Source organism: Jaculus jaculus, chromosome 18 (genome assembly GCF_020740685.1).
Source record: "Jaculus jaculus isolate mJacJac1 chromosome 18, mJacJac1.mat.Y.cur, whole genome shotgun sequence".
NCBI lineage: Eukaryota > Metazoa > Chordata > Mammalia > Rodentia > Dipodidae > Jaculus > Jaculus jaculus.
Window position 1 is genome coordinate 9993221 of NC_059119.1, and position 24673 is coordinate 10017893.

At 38.5% G+C, this 24673-nt stretch overlaps 1 protein-coding gene across 7 annotated transcripts in view; it reads right to left on the bottom strand.

Moving 5' to 3' along the window:
- Herc4 (HECT and RLD domain containing E3 ubiquitin protein ligase 4) overlaps window positions 1-24673 on the bottom strand; it is a 98661-nt gene that overhangs the window by 40381 nt on the left and 33607 nt on the right. For all 7 annotated transcript variants that reach the window (XM_045137496.1, XM_045137494.1, XM_045137498.1 and 4 more), the window contains 11 exons: window positions 23352-23428; window positions 21422-21643; window positions 19852-19943; window positions 15454-15584; window positions 13664-13824; window positions 12824-12900; window positions 11313-11437; window positions 7545-7604; window positions 7106-7217; window positions 5510-5699; window positions 3819-3991 (listed from right to left, as the gene is read on the bottom strand). In XM_045137496.1, coding sequence (XP_044993431.1) covers window positions 3819-3991; window positions 5510-5699; window positions 7106-7217; window positions 7545-7604; window positions 11313-11437; window positions 12824-12900; window positions 13664-13824; window positions 15454-15584; window positions 19852-19943; window positions 21422-21643; window positions 23352-23428 — 1420 coding nt within the window. The remainder of the gene's footprint in view (window positions 1-3818; window positions 3992-5509; window positions 5700-7105; window positions 7218-7544; window positions 7605-11312; window positions 11438-12823; window positions 12901-13663; window positions 13825-15453; window positions 15585-19851; window positions 19944-21421; window positions 21644-23351; window positions 23429-24673) is intronic.

A 24673-nucleotide genomic window follows, 5' to 3' on the forward strand; every position in this document is an offset into this window, starting at 1 on the left:
GTAGAAGAATTATATCTAATAGTTAGTTCAGATACAATATATATGTATGTGTGTATGTATATACATACACACACATGTATATGGTAGGTTTATGTGTGTTTTTCCTAGATTATGAGTTCATTAAGGGCAGAAAAAACACCATTTCCTTACTATTGCATCTCTAATATAACAATGTTAAGTATACAGTAGGCACTCAATAAATATTTATGAAACACATGATAGAATTTCAAAAGAACCTATATTTTTTACTTAAAATGTTAAAAGTGAAATCTATAAATTCTGATCACAATATTTTTATTTCACATTTTAGCTAGAGTTTAATATTTTGGTTAATGAACTTTAGTTCACAGGTGGTTATGGTAAATAATGCTTATGTCTTATCCATTTGGTTTCCTTGAGGATTCCTTGCAAAAAAAAAGTTTGAAAAACAACACAATATATAGCAACTCAGCTAGACAGACCAAGTAAGCCACTGCTTTGGCATACTAATACTGCTACAATGCACTGTGTGAAAACTCAGACACAATACAATTACTCGTATCGTGTAAACTCATTTATCTAATTATTTATCCATTCCTGACAGCAGGTACCAAAGGTATTTTCCTTATGATGCCATTTGGAGCACTGGAATTATTTTTAATCAAAATTTTCCCAAAGAACATGACATATGGGAGGAACAAGCACATCCACACACTCTGGAGGTACTAGCAAACACAAACCCAGCTTTCTGGGTCTTAACCCGACTGCAGGGTTACTCAAGAAGTAAACTGCTTGAGAAAACATTCCCTAACCCTAACCATGGAGCAGAGCAGCAGGAATATATACAGATGTCATAAGGTGTTTTTGAAGACATAAGCTGCTACTACAAGGATGCACAGGCTGGGGCTACAGCTCAGTGGTACAGTACTTATCTAGCATGAGCTGCCCTGGGCTTGATCCCCAGCATAACAAAAAGAAAGAAGAAATTCATCCCAGTATCATTCTGCTTTCAACAACTTCAAATCAGAACCCAGCTTCTTTATAACCCAGTAAGTAGTGGTTTCCCATCCACATTGTGATGGCATAATAATAAAACATCTGTCCTCAAACACACAATGACTTTAAAAATTATGTAATTTAAGCAACACATTAAGCCTGGGAAACTATCAGGACTGATACTTGATTTTATAGGTAACTGTTCATTTGCATATGATAAAAGAGAAAGACATTTGAAATCATAGTGGTAAGAAACAGAACAAAGAAGATTAAAAACATGGTTATGTGATAACTATTCCAGAACTTAAATACCACAAAGTACATGACCTGTTCTAGCATGTAAATTCTAGGTCTAGGGACATAGTAAAAGTACCTGAGCCACTTAGCATTATACTATTACATTACTATGACAGAACAGCATTCAGAACAGCAGCAACTCTCAGACTTGGGCCTTTATTTTAACTACTACTTACTGACTGGCTTTTCATAGACTTCACTTCTTCACTCTTTAAAAAGGGACAAAATACCAACTATACAAAGTTAAGTGACTAATACACAGAAAGTGTTGATATGTAGTATGTACAGAGTGTTTCAACACTGGATGTTGTTAGCAAGCAAGCCAGGGACCGTAGTATTTGCCTATAACCCTAGCTCCCAGTAGGCTGAGGTAGGATAGTGAGTTCAAACCCAGTTTGGGATATACAGGGAGATCCTATGTCAACAGTGTTTATATAGAACCCAAGTTCAATCTCCAACTCTGTCTTCCATCCCTACAACAAGAAAATCTCTGGGAAATACATATTTTGACTTTATGAAATAAAGTACTACCTAACTTTTTTTTAAGGTTTTATTTTTACTTTATTTTGGTGGGGGAAGGGGGTGTCCCGAGGTAGGGTCTCACACTAGTCCAGGCTGACCTGGAATTCACTATGTAGTCTCTGGGTGGCCTTGAACTCACGGCAATCCTCCTACCTCTGCCCCTCAGGTGCTGGGATTAAAGGCGTGCACCACCACACCTGGTGTTATTTTTATGTATTTATTAGAGAGAGAAAGAAAAAGACAACATGGGCATGTTAGGGTCTCCAGCCACTACAAACCAACTCTAGGTACATGTGCCATGTGTATGTATCTGGCTTCTGTGGGTTCTTGGGAATTGAACCTGGGTCCTTAGGCTTGGAGGACAAGCACCTTAACTGTTAAGCCATCTCTCCAGCTCCTTTTTTTATTGTTTGGTTGGTTTTTTTTTTTTTTTTTTTGAGGTAGTATCTCACTCTAGCCCAGGCTGACCTGGAATTCACTATGTAGTCTCAGGCTGGCCTCAAACTCATAGCAATCCTCCTACCTCTGGCTCCCAAGTGCTGGGATTAAAAGTGTGCATCACCACGCCCAACTCCTAATCCCTTTTTGTTTTTCCCTAAGAGAGAGAAAGAGAGAGAATGAGAATGAATTGGCACACAAGGGCCTTCAGCCACTGCAATCAAATTCCAGATGTGTGTGCCACCTTGTAGGGGTGGGTTATGTGAGATCTTGGGAGTTGAACATGGGTCCTTAGGCTTTACAGACAAGCACCTTAACTGCTAAACTATCTCTCCAGCCCTCTAGACCCTAATTCTTAAAGTAAAAATTTAGGGACCGTATTCTTTCAGGAAAATAATCATCAGACAATGGATAGAAAGAGTAATTATTTAGAAATAGGGTCCAGCTGAAAAAGCATGGTTCACTGAAGAGTTCAGAGGAAATACAATCTCTTGATCCTAGGCAAAAGGCAGACCAAAAGGCAGGCAGCCATCTCATGAAGTTAGATCTTCACAGTAGCAGTTTGCTGCACACCCAGGCCCTGATGCACTGCTTCTGGGGAATGTCTTGTTTTCCTAGGAAAGAAATTGCTATCATTTCTTTAATTATAATAATAAGAGTAAGAGTTAGTATTTGCTAAGAATTATGAACATGCTCAGTACAAAATGAAAAGTTCAGGAAGTAGTTAGAAAGTGGCCAGGAGCTTAGCTACAAAAAAAAAGGGGAAATAAATGATCCATAAGAGTTCTTTAGTAGAGAACAGAAAGTTCCTCTGTCCCTTTATTGTTTATCTTAGTATTGGAAAAGAAGGGTCTAAGAGCATAATGATTCTGTAATGGGAAAGACACTAAGTTCAAATGTCGTTTTGAGTCACTCTATAGGCTACATGCATATGCTTCTCCCTTAGGTCGTGTCTCATCTAAATAGCAAGTCAAGAATACCAAATGGCATAACAGAGATATACCTACCAACTGTCAGGGATGACTCAAATCCATCTTTACTGAAACAGGTGAGTTTCTATTTCTTCATATAACTTTGTACTTCTACAGTGTAAAGGGTACTATTTCTTACACTGGGAAAAGGGCAGGAAAGAACAATAGGCAAATTAATGAATATATATGATTTCAATTCAAATCAGTCATCTGTTTCACATGAAACATTCTAGTTTGATTGAGGCCATTAGTACCTGATACCAAAAGAATATGAGTTTTGATATTCATAATAACAAGGGCTCAGTCACTTTTATATGAAAGCCATTTATAATGAACAAAAAAATTAACGTATGTTCTTTGCATGAAAACATAAGATTTCTAATTCATTAATATGCTATTGTTCTGCCCAACTATAGGCTACAAATACCTAAGTCAAGTAAGTCCAAAGTTCTATAATACAGATAATTATTTCTTTTAAAGGAAACTATGAATAACTTTTCCAAATTTCGTTAAAGTGTATCTTTTATGCAAATCTAATATTAATGTTAAAAGGAACATTATCACTCTGTTAGTAGGAGTGGGGAAAGAGGAAAATAAAGGAACTATTGGACATACCCTATGTAATATTTCTAAAACCTTTAATGCAGTATGAAGAAAACTGTTGAAAATTCTTCTTTCAGAAGGGGGAATGCCGATCTTGTAGAGTTTCAAAAGATGTACCACAACTTCCTTAAAAAGTTCCACTATCTTGAGGAATAGTGGAGGTTCAAGTATTGACCACCAGTTTTCTGTTATTAAAGGTGAACATGTAAATTAAAATAAATTTTTTTTAAAAAAATCACAATTTTCAAAATCACACTGACTTTTCTTCTAGAGTAGTTCTTAGTCTTTTGAAAATTCCAGGAAGATGAATAAAGCAACTTTATTATATATATATAACATTGTATAACATTTCTAGGGATTCTAGATGACCTTCTCTACCATCAAACTAAAGCATATTTTATTATATTAACATTTCTAGAGCTATAGTTAACATTCTCCACTATCAAACTAAAGCATACTGTATTATATAACATTATATGATGTTTCTAGGGTTACAGATAGCCTTCACCATCATCAAGCCAATGCATACTGTTCTAAAAGCTCTTAAAAGTAAAAATACAGTATGAGAGGCCTACTAAACTTCACATTCTTGGTTTCTTACATTATATTAAAAACTCATCTAATATTACCTATCGTTAAAACCAATTGCATATTAAATATTAAAATAAGTTATTAAAAAGTTTTAGAAACCAGAATTTTATTAATAAACAAAGTAACTTTTAAGCTGTATTGCTCAAATATTTAAGAATCCTCTTAAGTTTTGCCACTCAACTTATATATCAAACTGAAATATTGTGAAGCAATACCTTTAAGAGTGAAGGAACTCTGGAAAATCACATAAGAGCTTCCAGTTGTAGCATGTATCTCCTTACCCATATTTATTATCTGTAGTTAGTAACTACAATCATACAAAGAAGTAGAAATCACACAAAAACTTCTAAGCAGGGCAGTAACACTGTGATGAGTCTTCGATTCATTTCTCTGTTCCTGGCTAATCCCTTGGATCCACCATTCAACCCCTTGCTTGTTGCTTCTTTCACTCATACCCAGCTTTCAAGACCTTGAAGTGATCTTACTCAATATACTGCAGTTTCATACATCTAGCAAATACTATTAGAAGGTAAAATACTGGATTAAATGCAGCCAAGTCAACTACAAAGGTCAAGGAGTTAGACGTGAATCCATACAATTAGAAAGATTAAAGTGAGTTAAGTTCCACATCCAAAAAAAAAAAAAAAACAGAGAAATTAAAGACCAAACTGTAAGATCAGATGAGTAATTAAATCTGTCTACAAGAAGAGATATAAAATCAAACACAAGAAAATTAGCAGGTGAAAGAAATGGGAGGAAAAGGGCTGCCATCAGGGCTCAAGGATGAATGAACATCCCCGTTTGTCAGTTTTAATTCCTCCTCTCCTTTAGTTCCTCAACAACAAAATCACTCTTGGGGTGACAAGAAGGGAGAAAAATAAGGACAGGTTTTATCTTTCTTGATGCTCAATCTCTGCTGTTAAACTTGATGGATATTATGTATCTAGTACGCTTGGCCATCAGCAACTACTCCAACAATGAAAACCTTTTTTTCCCCTACCTACAACAATGTCAAATAAGGCAGCAAAATTTCAAACAACAAAAAGAAAGATCTTATGAACATTTTAGTCTAAAGAGGAAAGGTTTCAAAAGAAAAACATTAAAATTCTTACCAAGTACTTTTAGTGGTGCCTTGTCTAGGTTCACAAGAGCTGTACCAAAGGGGATTGCTATTGTTGTGAAATTGTTGGAGTCACTCATCAGGGGACATTCTGGTAGAGTAAGATAAAACCTCAATGCTTCAACATCAGGTAAGGAGCAAGTCAGCTTAGGTATAAGATTCTTTTCCAAACTAGCTGCCACCTACATTTTGACAAAAGAGCAAAACTTACCTTCATTTAAAGTGAATGCACTCAGAAGACACACACAAGAGAAACAAAAGAAAAATGAAAATCCAGCAGTAAAAGAAACATGAAATGGTGAAGAAAAGAACCCTACAAAGAATGTACTGTAGAGTAGAAAACCAACCCTAGGCGTTGCTTAGAGAGCTCAAAAGATCTAGAATACAATCTCAATTCATAAATTCACTACACAGGAATATTAGGCAATTTAAGGATGGCTACAAACATCTGGGAAGTCTTTTTTGGTACTTACATACATGGAAACAATCCAGATCTCACTCCCCTGATATAAATCCTTCCTCTCCCCTCACAGGGACCCTCCCCCACCCCTTGTTCTTCCCATTAGATCTCTATCCTATTTGCATGCTTTGTCTACTTTAAAATTTTTTTTTTTTACTTGGTAGCAGAGGCCAGTAAGTTAAAAAGGAGACATAAAGGGAAGAGAAAGGAAGGGAGGAGGATACTTAATAGGTTGATATTGTATATATGTAAGTACAATGATTGTAATGGGGAGGTAATATGATAGAGAATGGAATTTCAAAGGGGAAAGTGTGGGGGTGGGAAGGGAGGGAATTACCATGGGATATTTTTTTATAATCATGGAAAATGTTAATAAAAATTAAAAAAATAAAAAGTTTTTTTTGCTTTTTTTTAGGTAGGGTCTCACTCTAGCCCAGGCTGACCTGGAATTCACTATGTGGTCTCAGGGTGGCCTTGAACTCACGGCAATCCTCCTACCTCTGCCTCCCAAATGCTAGGATTAAAGGTGTGCACCACCATGCCCAGCTATTTTCCTTTTTTTTTTTAATTTTTTTGAGAAAGAGAGATAAAGGCAGATAGAGAGAGAATGGGAACGCCAGGGCATCTAGCCACTGCAAACGAACCCAAGACACATGCACCACCTTGTGCATCTGGCTTACGTGGGTCCTTTGGCTTTGCAGGTGAACAACTTAACTGCTAAGCCATCTCTCCAGCTCTTTTTTTTTTTTTTTTTTTTTGAACCACTGATTCAATTTAGGGTAACTTGTTTTATCATGGGTAGATTATTTACTGGGAAGTGAACAATCTTCCAGTGACTTCACCACAAAGTGACCCGATGACCCTTCTCCCAGCAATCCACAAATAGGTCCTACTATTTACTTTGGGAAATAAGGGGTCTCATGGATCCCTCCAGGATCTTTAACATTCAGATTATAAATGTTTTAAAATAAAAATCTTTTTTAAAGAGTCTTACATTAGTTTAGTTAACAAAACTACATAAAGTATGTTCTAAGTAAGTGCAACTATGAGGTTAAGTTGTAAACATAAAATAACATGTTAAAGTCCAGCAGCTAAATAGCATAAACATAAAATTACTTAAAAACAAACCTGCTGAGATATCTGAGGGTGATCAGGTTGTATAAGTTTGTGAAATAAAAGCCTGGCAGTATTCATGTCAACTCCTGAGAATCTGGTGCCTGTTCTATAGTGATCATCGTTGCTGAAAAAGAAAACAAACCAATGGGGCTGGAGAGATGGCACAACAGTTAAAAGCACTTGTTTGCAAAGCCTGACAGTCTTGGTTTGATTCCCAGTACTCATGCACAACGTGGTATATGAATCTGGAGTTCATTTGTAGTGGCAAGAGGGCCATTTGTCCTCCACCCTCTTTCTGCTAGCAAAAAAAAAAAAAAACAAAAAACCTGACATTATTTCATGAGTGTGTGTATTTTTTTCCACTGGTGTATATGAATTATACTCATTTCTTTTTTAATTATCTAATTCAATACATCTTAAAGTTCCAGCTAACCAAGAAACTGTCACTTACCTAACAGCTAAAAAACTTCCATTTAGGCAACCAGATGAAGAAAATGTTCCATCTATCTCACTAGAAAGAAAAATAATGAGAAATGTTAGTGTTTGACTTTACTAAATCTTCTTTAATAAAAACTTCAGGCCAGGCATGGCAGGCATAGGAGGAGGATCACTGAGTTCGAGGCCACTCTGAGACTACAAAGTGAATTCCAGGTCAGCCTGGGTTAGTGAGACCCTATCTTGAAAAAAAATAAATAAATAAAAGAAAGAAAAAATATGAACATTTACTATAGTATTTAATTCTACAGAACACTCTAACACACAATATAAATCAGAAATTATGTAAATTACTGAATATTGGTTATGTAATAGTTGGTAAGGGTGAAAGTTTCCTGATGTCACCTCTCGCTCTCATAGGCATGATGAGATTACAGACACATGTGCCATTATATCCAGTTTTACATGGGTTTTGGGGACTGGAGATCTTAACTCTGGTCATCAAACTTGTGCAGCAACTTTAACCAATGAACCATCTCATCTCCCTAGCCCAGATAATTTTGTTTTCTCTTATGGTGGGGTTTCAGTATAGCTCAGCTGCTCTGAAACTTACTCTATAGCCCATGCAGGCCTCAAACTCATGCCAATCCGCCTACCTCGGCCTCTTAAATGCGGAGATTATTCTATTTTTACTTTAAAAATTTTTATTTTCCAATTTATTTTTTTCTCTATTTTATTTATTAGAGACAGAGAGAAGGACAGACACACACAGAGAGAATGGGTGCTCCAGGACCTCTAGGCACTGCACACAAACCCCAGATCCAAGTGCCACCATGTGCATCTGGCTTAGATGGGACCTGGATAATCGAACCTGAGTCCATAAGCTTCACAGGCAAGGGCCTTAACTGCTAAGCCATCATTCAATCCCAAACTCAGCATTTTTCTTTATTTGACAGAGACAGACAGACAGACAGACAGACAGAGAGAGAGAGAGAGAGAGAGAGAGAGAGAATGGAGGCACCAGGGCCTCCAGCCACTGCAAACAAACTCTAGACACATGTGCCCCCTTGTGCATCTGGCTAATGTGGGTCTTGGGGAATCAAACCTGGGTCCTTTAGCTTTGCAGGCAAATGTCTTAACCACTAAGCCATCTCTCCAGCCCATCCAAACTCAGCATTTTTAAAGAAGTATTTTTATTAACTTATTTGCAAGCAGAGGTGGGGAGGCGATATGGGTGCACCACAGCTTCTTGACAATGCAAACAAACTCCAGATGCATACACTTTGTGCATCTGGTTTTATGTGAATAGTGGGGAATCAAATCCAGGTTGTCAGATTTTATAAGCAGGTGCCTTTAACCACTGAGCTATCTCATCAGCACAAGCCTGGCATTTTTACATGGGTACTAGGGATTGAGCTCATCATGTGTGTGAGGCAAGCATTTTACCATCTTAGCCATCTCCCCGTCCTACTCCCCCCCTCCCAAATTCTACAAGGTAATCTTGGATCTTTGGCAATCTTAGGTGCTATTCTTAAGGCCTAATCTATAGGATTTTCAGAAAAGCAAACTGCTTAATAACTATATTTAAATATAGTACAAGAAGGTTGGAGAGATGGCTTACAGGTTAAGGCGCTTTCTGGCAAAGCCAAACAAACGACCCAGGTTCAATTCCCCAGCACCCACATAAAGCCAGATGCACTAGGTGGCACATGCATTTGGAGTTCATCTGTAGGAGCTAGAGGCCCAGGAGCACCCATTCTTTCCATCTGCTTTGTGGTGGTTTGATTCAGGTGTCCCTCTAAAACTTAGGTGTTCTGAATGCTAGGTTCCCAGCTAATAGATTTTGGAATTAATGCCTCCTGGAGGCAGCATATTGTTGGGGGCAAGATTATAGGCATTATAGCCAGTGTCCCCTTGCTAGTCTTTGGCACACTCTCCTGTTACTATTGCCCACCTTATGTTGGCCAGGGGGTGATGTCCACCCTCTGCTCATACCATCGTTTTCCCCGCCATCATGGAGCATCCCCTCAAGTCTATAAGCCAAAATAAATCCTTCCCCCCCCCAAAACTGCTCTTGGTCAGGTGATTTCTGCCAGCAATGCGAACCTGACTGCAACATGCTTCTTTCTCTCTCTCAAATAATTAAAATAAATATTTTAAATAGAGTACAAGGGTGGAAGATGGCTCAGCAGTTAAAATTACTTGCTTGCAAAGCCTACTGGCCTGAAATCAATTCCCTCGTACCCACATGAAGCCAGATGCATAAATAATATTTTTGCATCACTTAATGACATTGTATGTTGACAAATGAGTCATGAGGCAATTTCACTGCTATGGGAGGAGCATAGACTGTTCTTATACACACCTAGATGGGAAGGGAAAAAAAGCTATCAAAAACTCTGATCCACTGGGTGTGGTGGCACACGCCTTTAATCCCAGCACTTGGGAGGTAGAAGCAGGAGGATCATCATGAGTTCGAGGTCACCCTGAGAGTACATAGGGAATTCCTGGTCAGCCTGGACTAGAGTGAAACCCTACCTCAAAACACCAACAAAACAATTCTGATGGTATAGCCCATTACAAACCTAGTCTCTATGGCATGCATGGCTTATTCCCCAAGGCTATGAAGAAGAAAACACCACAAGGACTGCAGAGATAGCTTAGCAATAAGGCACTTGACTGCAAAGCCTAAGCCAGGTTCGAGTCCTCCAATACCCACATAAGCCACATACACAAGGGGTGCAAGGTTCATTTGCAGTGGCTAGAGGCCCTGGTGTGTCCACTCATTCATGCATTTATCCATTCATTTTTTTCTTCCTTTCTATCTATCTGCCATTTTCTTCTCAAATAACCCATCAAATAAATAAAAAATACATATATTGCTGGATAAATGGCTTAGTGGTACAAGCATTTGCCCAAGTTCCTCAGTTTGATTCCCCAGGACCCATGTAAGCCAGATGTACAGGATGGTGCATGCATCTGGAGCTCATCTGCAGTGGCTGAAGGCCCTGACACACCCATTCTCTCTCTTTCTCTGTCTCTCCCTTTTTCCCTCTGTCAAGTAAATAAAGAAAGAAATAAACAAACAAAAATACCAGTAAAACAGACATTTATCAACTACCTAATTGTATGTGCTACACTTTTTATTAGTGACCAAAGTGTCACTATGCACAACATGACTATATAACCTTATTACCTTATTTATCCCAAATGCAAAGGAAGGAGGATCGCCATAAGTTCAAGGCCACCCTGAGAATACATAATGAATTCCAGGACACCTGGGCTAGAATGAAACCCTACCTCGAAAAACCAAAATTAAAAAAAAAAAAAAAAGCCAACCAAAAAAATCCTAGTACTAAATAAGTTAGGTTATTTATAAGCATTCAAGAAAGTAATACCCAATTCTTCCAGAGAGTATGAACAACAGTGAGCAATATGGCATCAAAAGAATAAATTTCAAACATAATCTCAAAATGGTCATATTCTGTACCATATATATATACACATACATACATACACCATGATTTGGGGCTTTCTTTTTTCCCGAGGTAGGGTCTCACTCTGGCTCAGGCTGACCTGGAATTCACTATGGAGTCTCAGGGTGGCCTCGAACTCAGTGATCCTCCTACCTCTGCCTCTCAAATGCTGGGATTTAAGGCGTGTGCCACCACGCCCAGCCTGTATTATATTATTTAACTTAATCTATATGTACAAAAGAAGTTGCTCTACTGTATAAAACTGAAGGCCGTGTGCCTCAGTTTGCAGGGTGACATGCTCTCCTTACTTGGCTATTTCCACAGGAAGTCTTCCAGAGGGACAGCTCAGCCACTTTTGGATGAGAGCTTCACTAACTGTCCAGATCTGCTTAGAAGGATCAGGACATCGAAAGTCATCTGGTGGCCCACAGTTCTAAATGTCAAAATTAAAGAGAGAAGCCTGAGAAAGTGATATTATTTATAACACAAAAATCAAGAACCTTCCTGTATTTTTGTTTTAACATTTTGGTTTATTCATATTACATGCGTTTTTTTTGTTGTTTTTTTTTTAATTAAGCCACTGCAAAGGAACTCCAGATACATGTACCATCTTGTGCATCAGGCTTTACTTGGGTACTGGAGAATCAAACCTGGGTCCTTAGGCTTCACAGAGAAACAATCTTTCCAGCCCTAAATAAATTTTTTTTTAAAAAAAAAAAAAAAGAAAAGTAATTCATTCTGAAGACTTGTGGGGAACTAAAATTAAGATAATTTGTAATATATAAAGAACACTGAGCTAGAAAGACAAGCCTGTTGTTAAGCGGCTTCCTGTGCAAGCATGAGGCCCAAGGGATCCTGAGACCATCTGAGTTCTGAATCTCCAGATCTCAAGTAAACAGCTGGGTGTGGCTATAACTCCAGTTCTGCAAGGTGGGACAGAGAACAGGTAATCGCCCAGGCTGGTGAAAAAAAGGAAGTTCCAGGATCAATCAGAGACTTGGGCACAAGTAACAGATAGAGTGTGTGCCCCACCACAGGCGAGCACATGGGGCACTGCAAGGATACACACAGGTGCGTACACCACCACAGTACACAAACAAACAAACAAACCTGTGCATACACCACCACAGTACACAAACAAACAAACAAACCTGTGCGTACACCACCACAGTACACAAACAAACAAACAAACCTGTGCGTACACCACCACAGTACACAAACAAACAAACAAACCTGTGCGTACACCACCACAGTACACAAACAAACAAACAAACCTGTGCGTACACCACCACAGTACACAAACAAACAAACAAACCTGTGCGTACACCACCACAGTACACAAACAAACAAACAAACCTGTGCGTACACCACCACAGTACACAAACAAACAAACAAACCTGTGCGTACACCACCACAGTACACAAACAAACAAACAAACCTGTGCGTACACCACCACAGTACACAAACAAACAAACCTGTGCGTACACCACCACAGTACACAAACAAACAAACAAAACTGTGCGTACACCACCACAGTACACAAACAAACAAACAAAACTGCGTACACCACCACAGTACACAAACAAACAAACAAACCTGTGCGTACACCACCACAGTACACAAACAAACAAACAAAACTGTGCGTACACCACCACAGTACACAAACAAACAAAACTGTGCGTACACCACCACAGTACACAAACAAACAAACAAAACTGTGCATACACCACCACAGTACACAAACAAACAAACAAAACTGGTCGGAGTTCTTATAAATTCCTCAAGACTTTGAAAAGTATTTACATGATTATATTCATACCTGAAGACTAGAATAATGTGAAAAGCTTTGATCTCCACCTGAAAAAATTCTTTTCACACAGAAATATTCTCCAGAATCTATAATTAAAAATGAAACGTACACGATTAAGATTCTAAGATTTATACCAGATTTTTCAGGGCATCAAATTTACTATTAAATTTGTCTTGATCATCTAATTATGCTTCTCATTTACTCCACAAACAAAATGACACAAAGTGCTGATTATTCTCAATGGCCTGAGCCTCATCAATTAGACAAGAATGGCTGGCCAGTAAGCTCCAGGGATCCTATCTCTGCCTTCCCAGTGCTTGGATTACAAATGTATATAATGCCATGTGTGATGGCATTTTTAAATGGAGATGTAGTTCAGTTGATAAGAGTGCCAGCCTGAAGTGCTGATCCCCAGAACCACATGAAACAGGCATGGTACCTAGTTCCCATATGACCCACCCTCTGAAATCACTTTTATTACTTTACACATTTATTTTGTACTAAATACATTTATATTTATAATTTATAATAATATCCAATATCTTATAATTTTATAAACACAGAAAACTTCATCACTTAAGAGTAACATTTTAATTATTTTTATTTATTTATATGAGAAATAGAGAATATGTAGGTATGTGTATGGGCATGCCAGAGTCTCTTGCTGCTGCAAATGAACTTTAGACACATGCGCCACATCATGGTATCTGGCTTTCCATTGAACTTCGGCCAGGAGGCTTTCCAAACAAGTGTCTTTTAACTACTGAGCTCTCTCTCCAGCCCCTGAGAAACATTTTAATAAGAACTCTAATACCTGCAGTAGCAAAGCTTTAGTACACTAGAACTTACTAGTATCTGGTGGACACGGCCCATTATAAGGAAACCAATTGCCTTTTACAGTGAAAGGACTTTTCCGGTTACTTGTTGAACCAGTTCCCAGCTGCCCATTACCACCAAGTCCAAAGGAATATATTCGTCCTGAAGAAGGAACAAATGCAGAGGTATGCTGCCTAGAATAAAACAGTAGAAAACCTCAGTCTAATCTTAACTTCTAAACAATTTATATTGAGAATAGTCACAAATATGAACTGCTAATTTTTCTCTTCAAAAACAAATAAAATCATTGTAATTATAAAACTTCCGGAGAAAATACTCATTAACAGCCTTAATCTACACAGAATGAATTCTATATAAAGGTAGATATGTAAGTATAGTCCAGAAAGTTCTTAAATTTTTATTTTTTTCAAGGCAGGGTCTCATTCTAGTCCAGGCTGACCTAGAACTCATTCTGTAGCCCCAGCTAGACTCAAATTCAGTGATTCTCCTACCTCAGTCTCTCCAATGTTGGGAACAAAGGCATGTATTACCACACCTGGTCATGAACTCTAAACTTTATTTATTATTATTACTATTATTTTACACAGAAACTCAAGTTAAAAGGTGCTCTGGGTCCCCACACTGGTGTGAACAGTGCATATGCATTTGCACACATATATACACCATACATATATACAAAATAAACCTACAAAACTAGAGCTGGGCATAGTGGCTTAAGCATGTAATCCCCAGTACTGAGGAGGCTGAGGAAGCTTTGTGATTTTGAGGTCATCCCGGACTACACAGCAAAGTCCTGTTCCAAAACAAAAAGAAATTACAGAGGCTAGAAAGATGGCTCAGCAGTTAATGGTGCTTTCTTGCCCATACTCTCTCTCAAATAAATAAGTAAATAAATTGGAGAGATGGCTCAGTGGCTAAGGTATTTGCCTACAAAGCTTAACAACCCAGGCTTGAATCCCCAGTATAGACACAAAAGCCAGATGCACAAAGTGGCATGTGTGTTTGTAGCAGCTAGAGGCCCTGGCCCACCCATTCAGTCTGTCTCTCTTCTATCTCTCTCTGCTTGCAAATAAGTCAGTATAAATAAAAATATTTTTTCCCCCTGGTCTGAAGAGATGGCCTGGTGGTTAAAATCACTTGCCTGTGAAGTCCAAAGACCCATCTTTGACTCCCCAGATCCTATGTAAGCTAGATGTACAAGGTGACGCACGCGCAAGTTCACAGATGTGCATAAGATGGTGCACGAATGTGGAGCTTGATTACACTGGTTGGAGAAATGGCTTAATAGCTAAGGCGCTTGCCTGCAAAGCCTAAGGACCCAGGTTCAACTCCCCAGTACCCATATAAGCTAGATGCACAAGATGATGCATGCACCTTGAGTTCGTTTGCAATAGGAGGTCCTGACGCACCCATTCTCTCTGTACTCTATTTGGCCCTCTCTCTCAAATAAATAAAATTGAAAAACGTCTGTTGGGCATGGTGGTGCACGCCTTTAATCCCAGCACTTGGGAGGCAGAGGTAGGAGGTTCAAGGCCACCCTGAGACCACATAGAGAATTCCACGTCAGTCTGGGTGAGAGCAAGACCCTATCAAGAAAAACCAAAAAGAGTATTTTGTTACTCCTCAATAGCAAATCAGACATTTGGAGGAAAAGATTTTACCTCAGAATCCCAAACCCCTAACTAATCCCAAGATAACCATGAGGTATGTTTAAGACAGGCTCTCCCTAGTGCTAAGATCACGAGTACTGTGTGTGTGTTCAACAGCTCAACAACCCCAGTCTTTTCTTTACCCAAGCTTACCTTCCACAAGCAATCTGAGTGACAATGCTTCCCATAAGTTCAAAAACTTTCCTTGGGTTTATTTCATGACTGGTGGAGTTATGACCCAACTGGCCGTACCCTCCGGCTCCAAAAGTAAACACTCCACCTTCCTGGGGGGTGGGGGGACAACAAAAAGCCCTAACGTATTAGAAAGCATGATAAAAATAAACAAACTGATGTTCAGAAATATAAGCTGATATTATTATTTTTAAAGAAAACTCTTGCCTTTTGAAAATTTATTTTATTTATTTGAGAGAGACTGACAGACACTATGGTTGTGCCAAAGTCTCTTGCCACTGTAAAAACACACCAAACACATGCATCATTTTGTAACTGGCTTTATGTGGGTACTGGGAATCACTCGGGACAGCAAGTTTTCAAAAAAAATTTTTTTGTTTATTGTTATTTATTTAAGAGTGTCAGAGGGAGAGAGAGATTGAGAGAAAGAGAGAGAAAGAGAGAGAGAGAGAGAGAATGGGCATGCCAGGGCCTCCAGCCACTGCAAATGAACTCCAGAGGCATGCAGCCCTTGTGCATATGGCTAGCGAGGGTCCTGGGGAATCGAGCTTTGAACGGGGTCCTTAGGCTTCACAGGCAAGCGCTTAACTGCTAAGCCATCTCTCCAGCGGCCCCCTTTTTGTAAATTTTTTTTTTTTTTTTTGGTTTTGGGACAGCAAGGTTTATAAGCAAGTGCCTTCATTCACTAAGCCATCTCTCCAATCCCTAAACTGATCTTTAATATGGACTAATTTCTTTTTTGTTGCACTGTGTTTTAAGGTAAAATGTCTTAAAATGAATACTTTCTTTTTGGAAGGAGGGCAACACACTCAGGTCTAACCTTATGCATGGGATTTCTTTACTGCATTTTACAACTTGGGCTACAGCTCCAGGCTATTTTTTCACTTCTTATTTTGAGAAAGGACCTATGTTGCCAAGAATTTGCTCTGCAGCCCAGACAAGCCTTTAACTTATGATTCTCCTGCCTCAGCTTTCCCAGCAGTCAATATTCTAGGCCTGAGGCACCAGGTAGGCTTTCCTGTATTTTTAAAGTACTTGATATTTCCATTATTATAAAAATATTCACTTTAAGTCCTCATTAAAGAGCTAGAAATTGCCGGGTATAGTGGAGCACATCTTTAATCCCAGCACTTGGAGGCAGGAGGTAGGAGATTCAAGGCCACCCTGAGACTGCATAGTGAATACCAGGTTAGCCTGGGCTACAGTGAGACCCCACCTCAAAAGACTATTATTGCTGGGTATAATGGTAAACACCTTTAATCTAATGCTTAGGAGGCAGAGGTAGGAGGATTGCCATGAGTTTGAGGGCACCCTGGGACTACATAAAAAAATTAATTTCAATGAGCACACAATTTTCTTTTCCTTCTTTTGTATATTAGGAATTAATTCCAGGGCCTTATGCATGCTAGGTGAGAGCTATCCCACTATAAACTACATACATCTCCAGCCCAAATGTGTAGAATTTTGTCTGTATTAGAAATTAATTTCTGAGTAAAGGAAGGGTGGGCAGAGAGTTACTCAAAATATAAGAGGGTATGAAGAAGTCATAGGGAAACCTACTTTTTGAACAATGGCATACCCAGAAGTCACTGATTGTTACTAGAAAAATTTCAATCCCAGGGATGAGATACCTTCCACAGTGAGCTGTTGGCCAGGGAGGACCCTGATGTCCCCAACACATTATAGGCCATTGCCAAGGCTCTTGGTTTCCCACCAGAAATAGATGGTAAGACCCTACTGCTGAAGACTCCACATGCTTGGGCTGCAAGGTCACTGAGAAATCTTGTTGTAGCTGAGCTGATGACCTCTTCCATGGGAAAAGCTACGATGCATGCAGCTGCGTGGGAGAGAATGAATTCACCAGGAGAAATCAACAGTGGACACTGCAAGCCTTATATTTGGCCAGCTAGGCTAAATGAGCCAATGGGTGCAATAGTGGCCTGTCTCTTATGGAGGAAACCAACCATTCTCTAATTGGACTGGAGTCCTACTCCACAGGAGGGAATACATGCCTGATACTGAAAACCTATGATGAGCCCTAGAGGTGTGATATCTGCTGGTGTCTTGCTAAATGTATATATTATGGCCTCTAAACTGCCTGACAAGCACTTCTCTTAATGGTCATATCCATATATTAATGCTACTCTCACTTTTGGTTAGAGAACCTTCTGTTTTCAGATGGCAGTGATCTCTGGGATGACTCAAAAGGCACCACAGTGCTGAGAAGTGACAGAGGAGTGCTCAGCACTGGAACATCTCTATCATACCTTCGAAGGTACTTCTAAGGTCTATTACAGAAAGGGTGGAAGAAAGAATGTGAAAGTGAAAGGAAGGGTAGGACTCTTTCACTGCACTCCTCCAGACACAAAACGGCCTGGAAATCCATGACCTCACAGTGCCTGACACTACCTACACAAGACCATCATAACAGGAGGAAAGGATGACGGCATCAAAATTAAGAGAGAAGTCAGGTGTGGTGGCACAAGCCTTTAATCCCAGCATTTGGGAGGCAGAGGTAAGAGGATGGCCAAGAGTTCAAGGCCGCCCTGAGACTACATAGTGAATTCTAGGTCACCCTGAGCTAGAGTGAGAACCTACTTCAAATAAATAAATAAATAAATAAATAGAGATTGGTTGAGAGGGAGAGGGCACATAACAGAGAGTGAAGTGGTAAAGGGGGTCGTGGGAGGGATCACCATGGTTTATTGTCTATAATTGTGGAAATTGTCAATAAAAAATAAAATTCGTCAAAAAAAGAAGTTAATTTCATCATCTGCTATGCAAGACAAAGGAAAAAAGAAAAACAATCAATCAATCAATTTTCCTTCTATTTTGGATAATAGGTCTCTAGCCCAGGCTGGCCTCAGACACCCTGAGTAGCTGAATGACTTGAATTTCTGGCTTCTACCTCCCAAATGCTGGGATTACAGTCATGTACCACCACATGTGCTTTCTACAGTGCTAGGGATTGAACCAAGGTCCATGTTGGACAAGCACTCTGCCCACTGAACTACTTCATCTCCAGCCACACCCAAAGCACCAATTTGTAACTGGGACAAAGAACAATTTTCCAGCTACTTTATGTTGATATAAATGAGTGTAAGTATTTTCTTAGTGCAGTGCTTAAGCACTCTACAACTGAGCTATACCCAGTGTAAACCCTTTCTTTTTCTTTCAACATCTAGTCACCACAGAAGAAAGCAGTACTGACAGCAGCACACAGCCAAAGAAGTGAAAGGTGAGAGTTAAAGCCATGGTAAGACTCCAAGTTCACAGCTGCTTGCACAACAGTCAACCATGGATAAACAGAAATTCAGTCTCTTGTATTAATCGTTACAAACTATTTATAAGCCAATGGAAATCAAATTCAAATGAGGTAGAGCTATAAAATACAAAAAGGATTGACACACTTGGCCAGGTAAGCCTGATGACCTGAAACAAAACCATTTTATTCACAATACTTCATCATCCAAGCTACTTGGGAGGCTAAGGGAAGAGAAATGAAAGTTTGAGGCCAGCCTGTCAACTGAGTAAGACCCTATGTCAAAATAAAAACAAGAAAGAGCTAGGGAAGTATTTCACTGGCTTAGTGCTTGCTTAGTATATGCAAGGCCCTGAGTTTTAGTCCCTTGTGCCACAAAATAATATAAAGGACTGAGCCTGGAGGTGCATACCTACAATCACAGTATTTGGGAGCCTGAGGTTGTTGAAGTGCCCTTAAGTTTGAGGCCTGTCTGGGCTAGGCAGCAAGACACTGCCTTAAAGACTTCCAATTTTCCAGGCGTGTTGGTGCTTGCCTTTAGTCCCAGCACTTGGGAGGCAGAGGTAGGAGGATCACCATGAGTTTGACCCCAAGACTACAGAGTGAATTCCAGGTGAGCCTGAACTAAAAGTAAGGCTCTACTCCTTCCATTTAAAATTTCCAAAAACTTGCCAGGCGTGGTGGTGCACATCTTTAATTTCAGCATTTGGGAGGCAGAAGTAGGAGGATCATCATGAGTTTGAGGCCACTCTGAGACTACATTGTGAATTCCAGGTCAGCATGGGCTATAGTGAGATCCTTCCTTGAAAACCAAAAATAAAAATTCTTAAAAATTATTTTAGCAATATTTCATAAGAAACTCAATATATACATGTGTTTATACACACACACACACACACACATATATGTAGTCATCACATTAGAGTGTATCAAAATTCAAATTTCCTAATAGTAAACAAAATCAAAAAGATCTAAATGGACCTTAATATTCATTTCAAGACATATTACTTTTGAAACACCAATAACATTCAACTTTTAACAGAAATAATTAAGAAAGCACTACTGAGTAGTAAAACAAACCTTCACAAGTACGATACCTTGGTTAATGCAGCAGTATGATCTTCTCCACAACAAATATAAACTATTTTCTGAGATCTTAGTGACTTTAGTAAGTTAGGAACATACCTATCTGAAAATTTCAATAAAAGATGTTAATGATATTTATAAAACTATAATTCTTCTAGAATGTGTTTCATCTACAACTTCACAAGTTCAGCAGAAAGAATGACTAAATAATCCTAACTATGGAATTAATAATTTCATAATACAAAGCCTATTAATGTGGGCTCCCATACCTACCTGTGCTACTATGATAGTCAAGATTCAAAGAGTTGAGAATTAAATGCCTGAGCACCAGTCTGCACACAGCTCAACAATCAAAAATTACAAAGCTACTTCAGTGTTTCTAATTTTCTAAATATGCATCAATCTTTATTTTTACATTCAAAAGATTATACTCAATAGCCTGAAAATCTTACTTTCTGTTATTTTGTAGCAGAAACAATAACAATATCACAATATAAACATTTTTCTTACACAGAACAAACTATTATTTAATTCTGTGACAGCATATTATACTGTTTGCTTATCATTAACAGTTGTTCCAGGTGAATAACTCACTTGGGTCACTTTAGTCATTACAAGTATACTGAACTTTATGAAATTATTGTTTTAATATCAAATACTGGCACTCAAAATATTGGCAAGTATGAAAGGTCAGAACTAATATACAAACTTGTTTGAAATAATTGTAATTTATTAAAATTCAAAATGCTTATTTTCAAGACCCTAGCATCAGTGTCAAGAGAACCCCAGACTGTGTAAGAAACATCCTTTAAAAACTCAGGCTGACTACTTCACAGCACTTTCCTAGCCCTCTTGCATGAGCTCCACCACTCGGCTGCATTTCAGTTCCTTCTTTCCACTGATGGTGACTAATAATGGGACAACACTGGCTACTAACTAAAGCTGTGCTTCCAACTTTTTTTTTTTTTTTTTTTTGAGACAAGGTCTCATGTAGCCCACGTGGGCATCAAACTCACTAGTAGAGAATGACCAATTTCTGATTCTCCTGCCTCCACCTCCCAAGTGCTGGGGCTACAAACAAGAGCCTCCATACTTGGTTTTACCATTGTCTTTTAATGATATCAAATAATAAATATTTCTGTCCACATAAATTCTTTTTTTCTTTTTCTTACAGAAGTGGGTTTTAAACCCACAGCCTCCTGCACGTTAGGCAAATAAATACTCTGCCACAGCACTATCTTTAGCACAAATGTCCCAAAAAAATTGAATGACTGATTATAGCACTGTGTTGGGCATCAAAACTAGAGCCTTGTGCATGCTAGTCAAGAGATTTGCCAGAGAGGTAGATATTCAGCAATCATATAAACGTTCTAGTTTATTTTATGCTGAATAAAAGATTTTTTTTCCCATTCCCACTCTCCTCCCAAAATATTATCCAATCAAAATTTTAAAGTTAACAGCCTCAACCCACCTTCAGTAGAGCTGGCTTTCTAGGTATGTTTTTCTGATATACCAAGAACCACTCAATCATCTCAAAAGACCATCTTTTTAAAAGTACATTGTACTACAATGAGAACCTACCATTTTCATCATTGAGACCTAGCTGTCCAAACTTGTTGCGTCCCCATCCAAAGATGGCTCCAGAAAGGGTGAGCACAAAACTATGGGCTCCTCCTGCTGCAACTTGCATGAATGGGATTCCAAGCAGAGACTTAATCAGCTGGGGTGACGTTTGCTTTTTACAGTCAATGCCTAAACCCAACTGGCCATATTTATTCTGTCCCCAACAGAAAACTTCACTTGCTGTAAGAGAAAAATTAAAATTATTTTCCTTACAAACACAACAATTGCTTGAAGCCCACCTGATGTTCTGGGACACTCCTTTTCTCATCAGATGGAAACATATATTCTCCTACTTAGCAATTCTTTCTTTTCTTCCATCCTTTGCCACCACACCCAGCCTCCCATTTCTGATACCCCTACTTCTCTTCACAGTGTTGTTTATCTTCGTAAACAACGTGACTGACTCAGCAACACAAGGCATAAGCCTTGCAGAGTCATCCCCCTTGTAACATATCTTCCTCTGACTTCATACAAATCCAAGTCTGTTACATAGCTTGCTTTTCAAAGAATATAAAAACAGATTTTCACTACCTTACCTGAAGTATTTTGATCCTTCTATTGCCAACCTATGTTGTGACTTTAGGCATCCTTTTCTTTTATTAAACCAATAATTGGCAATAAACTAGTAAAGTGTTACACTAAATAATTGATTTTAATGTTCATACTACAAAAAGTATACATTTAAAATGTATTTTTCTATTCCAGCATTCAGGAGACAGATGTAAGAGAATTGTCTTGAGCTCAAGGTTACTCTGAAAATACATAGTGAATTACAGGTCAGCCTGGGCAGCAGAGAACCCCCCCACACACACACGCTGGGCATGGTGGTATACACCTTTAATCCCAGCACTTGGGAGGCAGAGGTAGGAGGATCACAAAGAGTTCAAGGCCACCCTGAGACTACATAGTTAATTCCAGGTCAGCCTGGACCAGAGTGAGAACCTACCTCAAAAAACAAAAACAACAACAAAACAAAAAACCATGAACTTTTTTTCTTCCTTATGTATTTACAAGTGTGGGGGGTGGGGGAGAGGCACCAGGGGCCTCTAGCCTCTGCAAACAAAACATCAGATGCTTCTGACATTTTTGGGGTCCAGATAGACATAGATAGCTGGGAAATTGAACCCACAGTAGACTTCACTAAACATTTACTGAAATATCAACAATGACATAGTCATTACAACACTTTTTATTTTGTTTTATTGAGATAGGGTCTTATTCTATAGCACAAGCTGGCCTGGAACTTTTTTTTTTTGGGGGGGGGGTTCGAGGTAGGGTCTCACTCTAGCCCAGGCTGACCTGAACTATGTAGCCTCAAGGTGGCCTCAAACTCATTGCAATCTCTTGCATCGGTGTTTCAAATGGTGGGATTACAGATGTGTACCACCATGCCCAGGAGACTTTTCTTTCTTTTCCAGGCAGCATTTTCTAAGTGTTAACCATAACAACCATGACACATCCTCTAATTCATGTCCCAATCCCCAGCTAGCACATGAGTAAGTTAAATCAGAAAGAGAGCAAACAAAAGCTGACTTCTTATTGTTCTTGCTACTTAAATAACTATGGGACAATATAGTAAAAGATAATGGTTTTGTTCAGAAAATACTAAGAAAAATTAAAGGGAGATCTAAGTGGAAAGATACTATGTTTAAGAACTGAAAGACTCAATATAAAGATTTTCTTCAAATTGATTTGTGGACAGTATAATCTCAATTAAAATTTCAACAATTTCTTTTGTGTATGTGAAAACAAATAACAAAACATATATGGCAAAGGATCAAGAAGCAGCAGGACAACCTTGTAAAAAGAACAATAAAGCTAAAGGACTTTTTGTTCAATGTACCAAATAATAATTTCAAAAAGAAAAGAAAAAAATCCCAGTGCTTACCTTTAGAAAGTGCAAGCGAATGATAGTAACCACATGCAACCTGTACTATCTGGATATCTGACAAACTTTTAATGTTTCTAGAAAACAAGAAGAGAGAGAGAGCACATCAGTTCCATATAACAAACAAGTCTTGAATGCTACTTATATATACTATTTATTAGCCACCTACTACAAGGCAAAGTTGTCTACTGACCTAATAAGCTATTTTTTTCAATTAAGGCCAGTTTATCAAAATTTATGTTAAAGTAAGTAATATATAAAAGTTGTGATGAGAAAACACTCTGAGAAACAGTATTGAAGCACAATGAATTATGATTACATGTCAAATATTCTTCAGTGTTCTAGTTCACATTTATCATTAAATTTTCTTTTAATCCTGTGAAACAATATGGAATACACACACACACATATACACATATGATATGACTTTTTCTAAAATTGGCATTTTTGTCTAGTTTAATATGTGTTCCCCTCTTTTAGGTTACTTAAGAATCAGTAAGGGAGGCCGGGCGTGGTGGCGCACGCCTTTAATCCCAGCACTCGGGAGGCAGAGGTAGGAGGATCGCCGTGAGTTCAAGGCCACCCTGAGACTACAGAGTTAATTCCAGGTCAGCCTGGACCAGAGTGAGACCCTACCTCGAAAAATCAAAAAAAAAAAAAAAAAAAAAAAAAAAAAAAAAGAATCAGTAAGGGGTTTGGAAGATGGTTCAGCGGTTACACATGATTGTTTACAAACCTGCTAGCCCAGGCTCCATTCCCCAGTAGCTACGTAAAGTCAGACACACAAAGTGATGCATGTTTGCAGTGGCCCTGCTCATTGTCTTGTGCTCTCTCGCTCACATTGCCCCTTTACCCCAAAATAAAAACATTATTAAAGAAAGAAATACAAAAAGCTCTTTAAAAAAATCAATAGGGATTAACACCATATTCGTCTACGTCACAAATTATGAAAACAATTCCTTTTAGACTATCTTTTCTTTTACATTTAAGTTAGTGCCATTCATTCTTTTTCACCAAGAAATTTAATCAATTCACATTTATGATAAACAGTGATATGTTAGCTCATTTTTATTTTCTGTCATTTGGTTTTGTCCTTGTACTTTTATAATTCTCCCTTGTAAATTTACTACACTACAATTCAATTCTAAGGGCTAATTAAAAAAAAAAAAAGTAACTCTGATCATCATTCTTTCCAGCATGTTGTTATGTACTTCCCAACATCTGGTCAACCTGTACTGGTTTTCCTGAATGAATGTTTACAAGGGGGGAGGGCACATTTCATATTCCTTTTACCCGATACTGCCACCTGACCTGATTTTGCC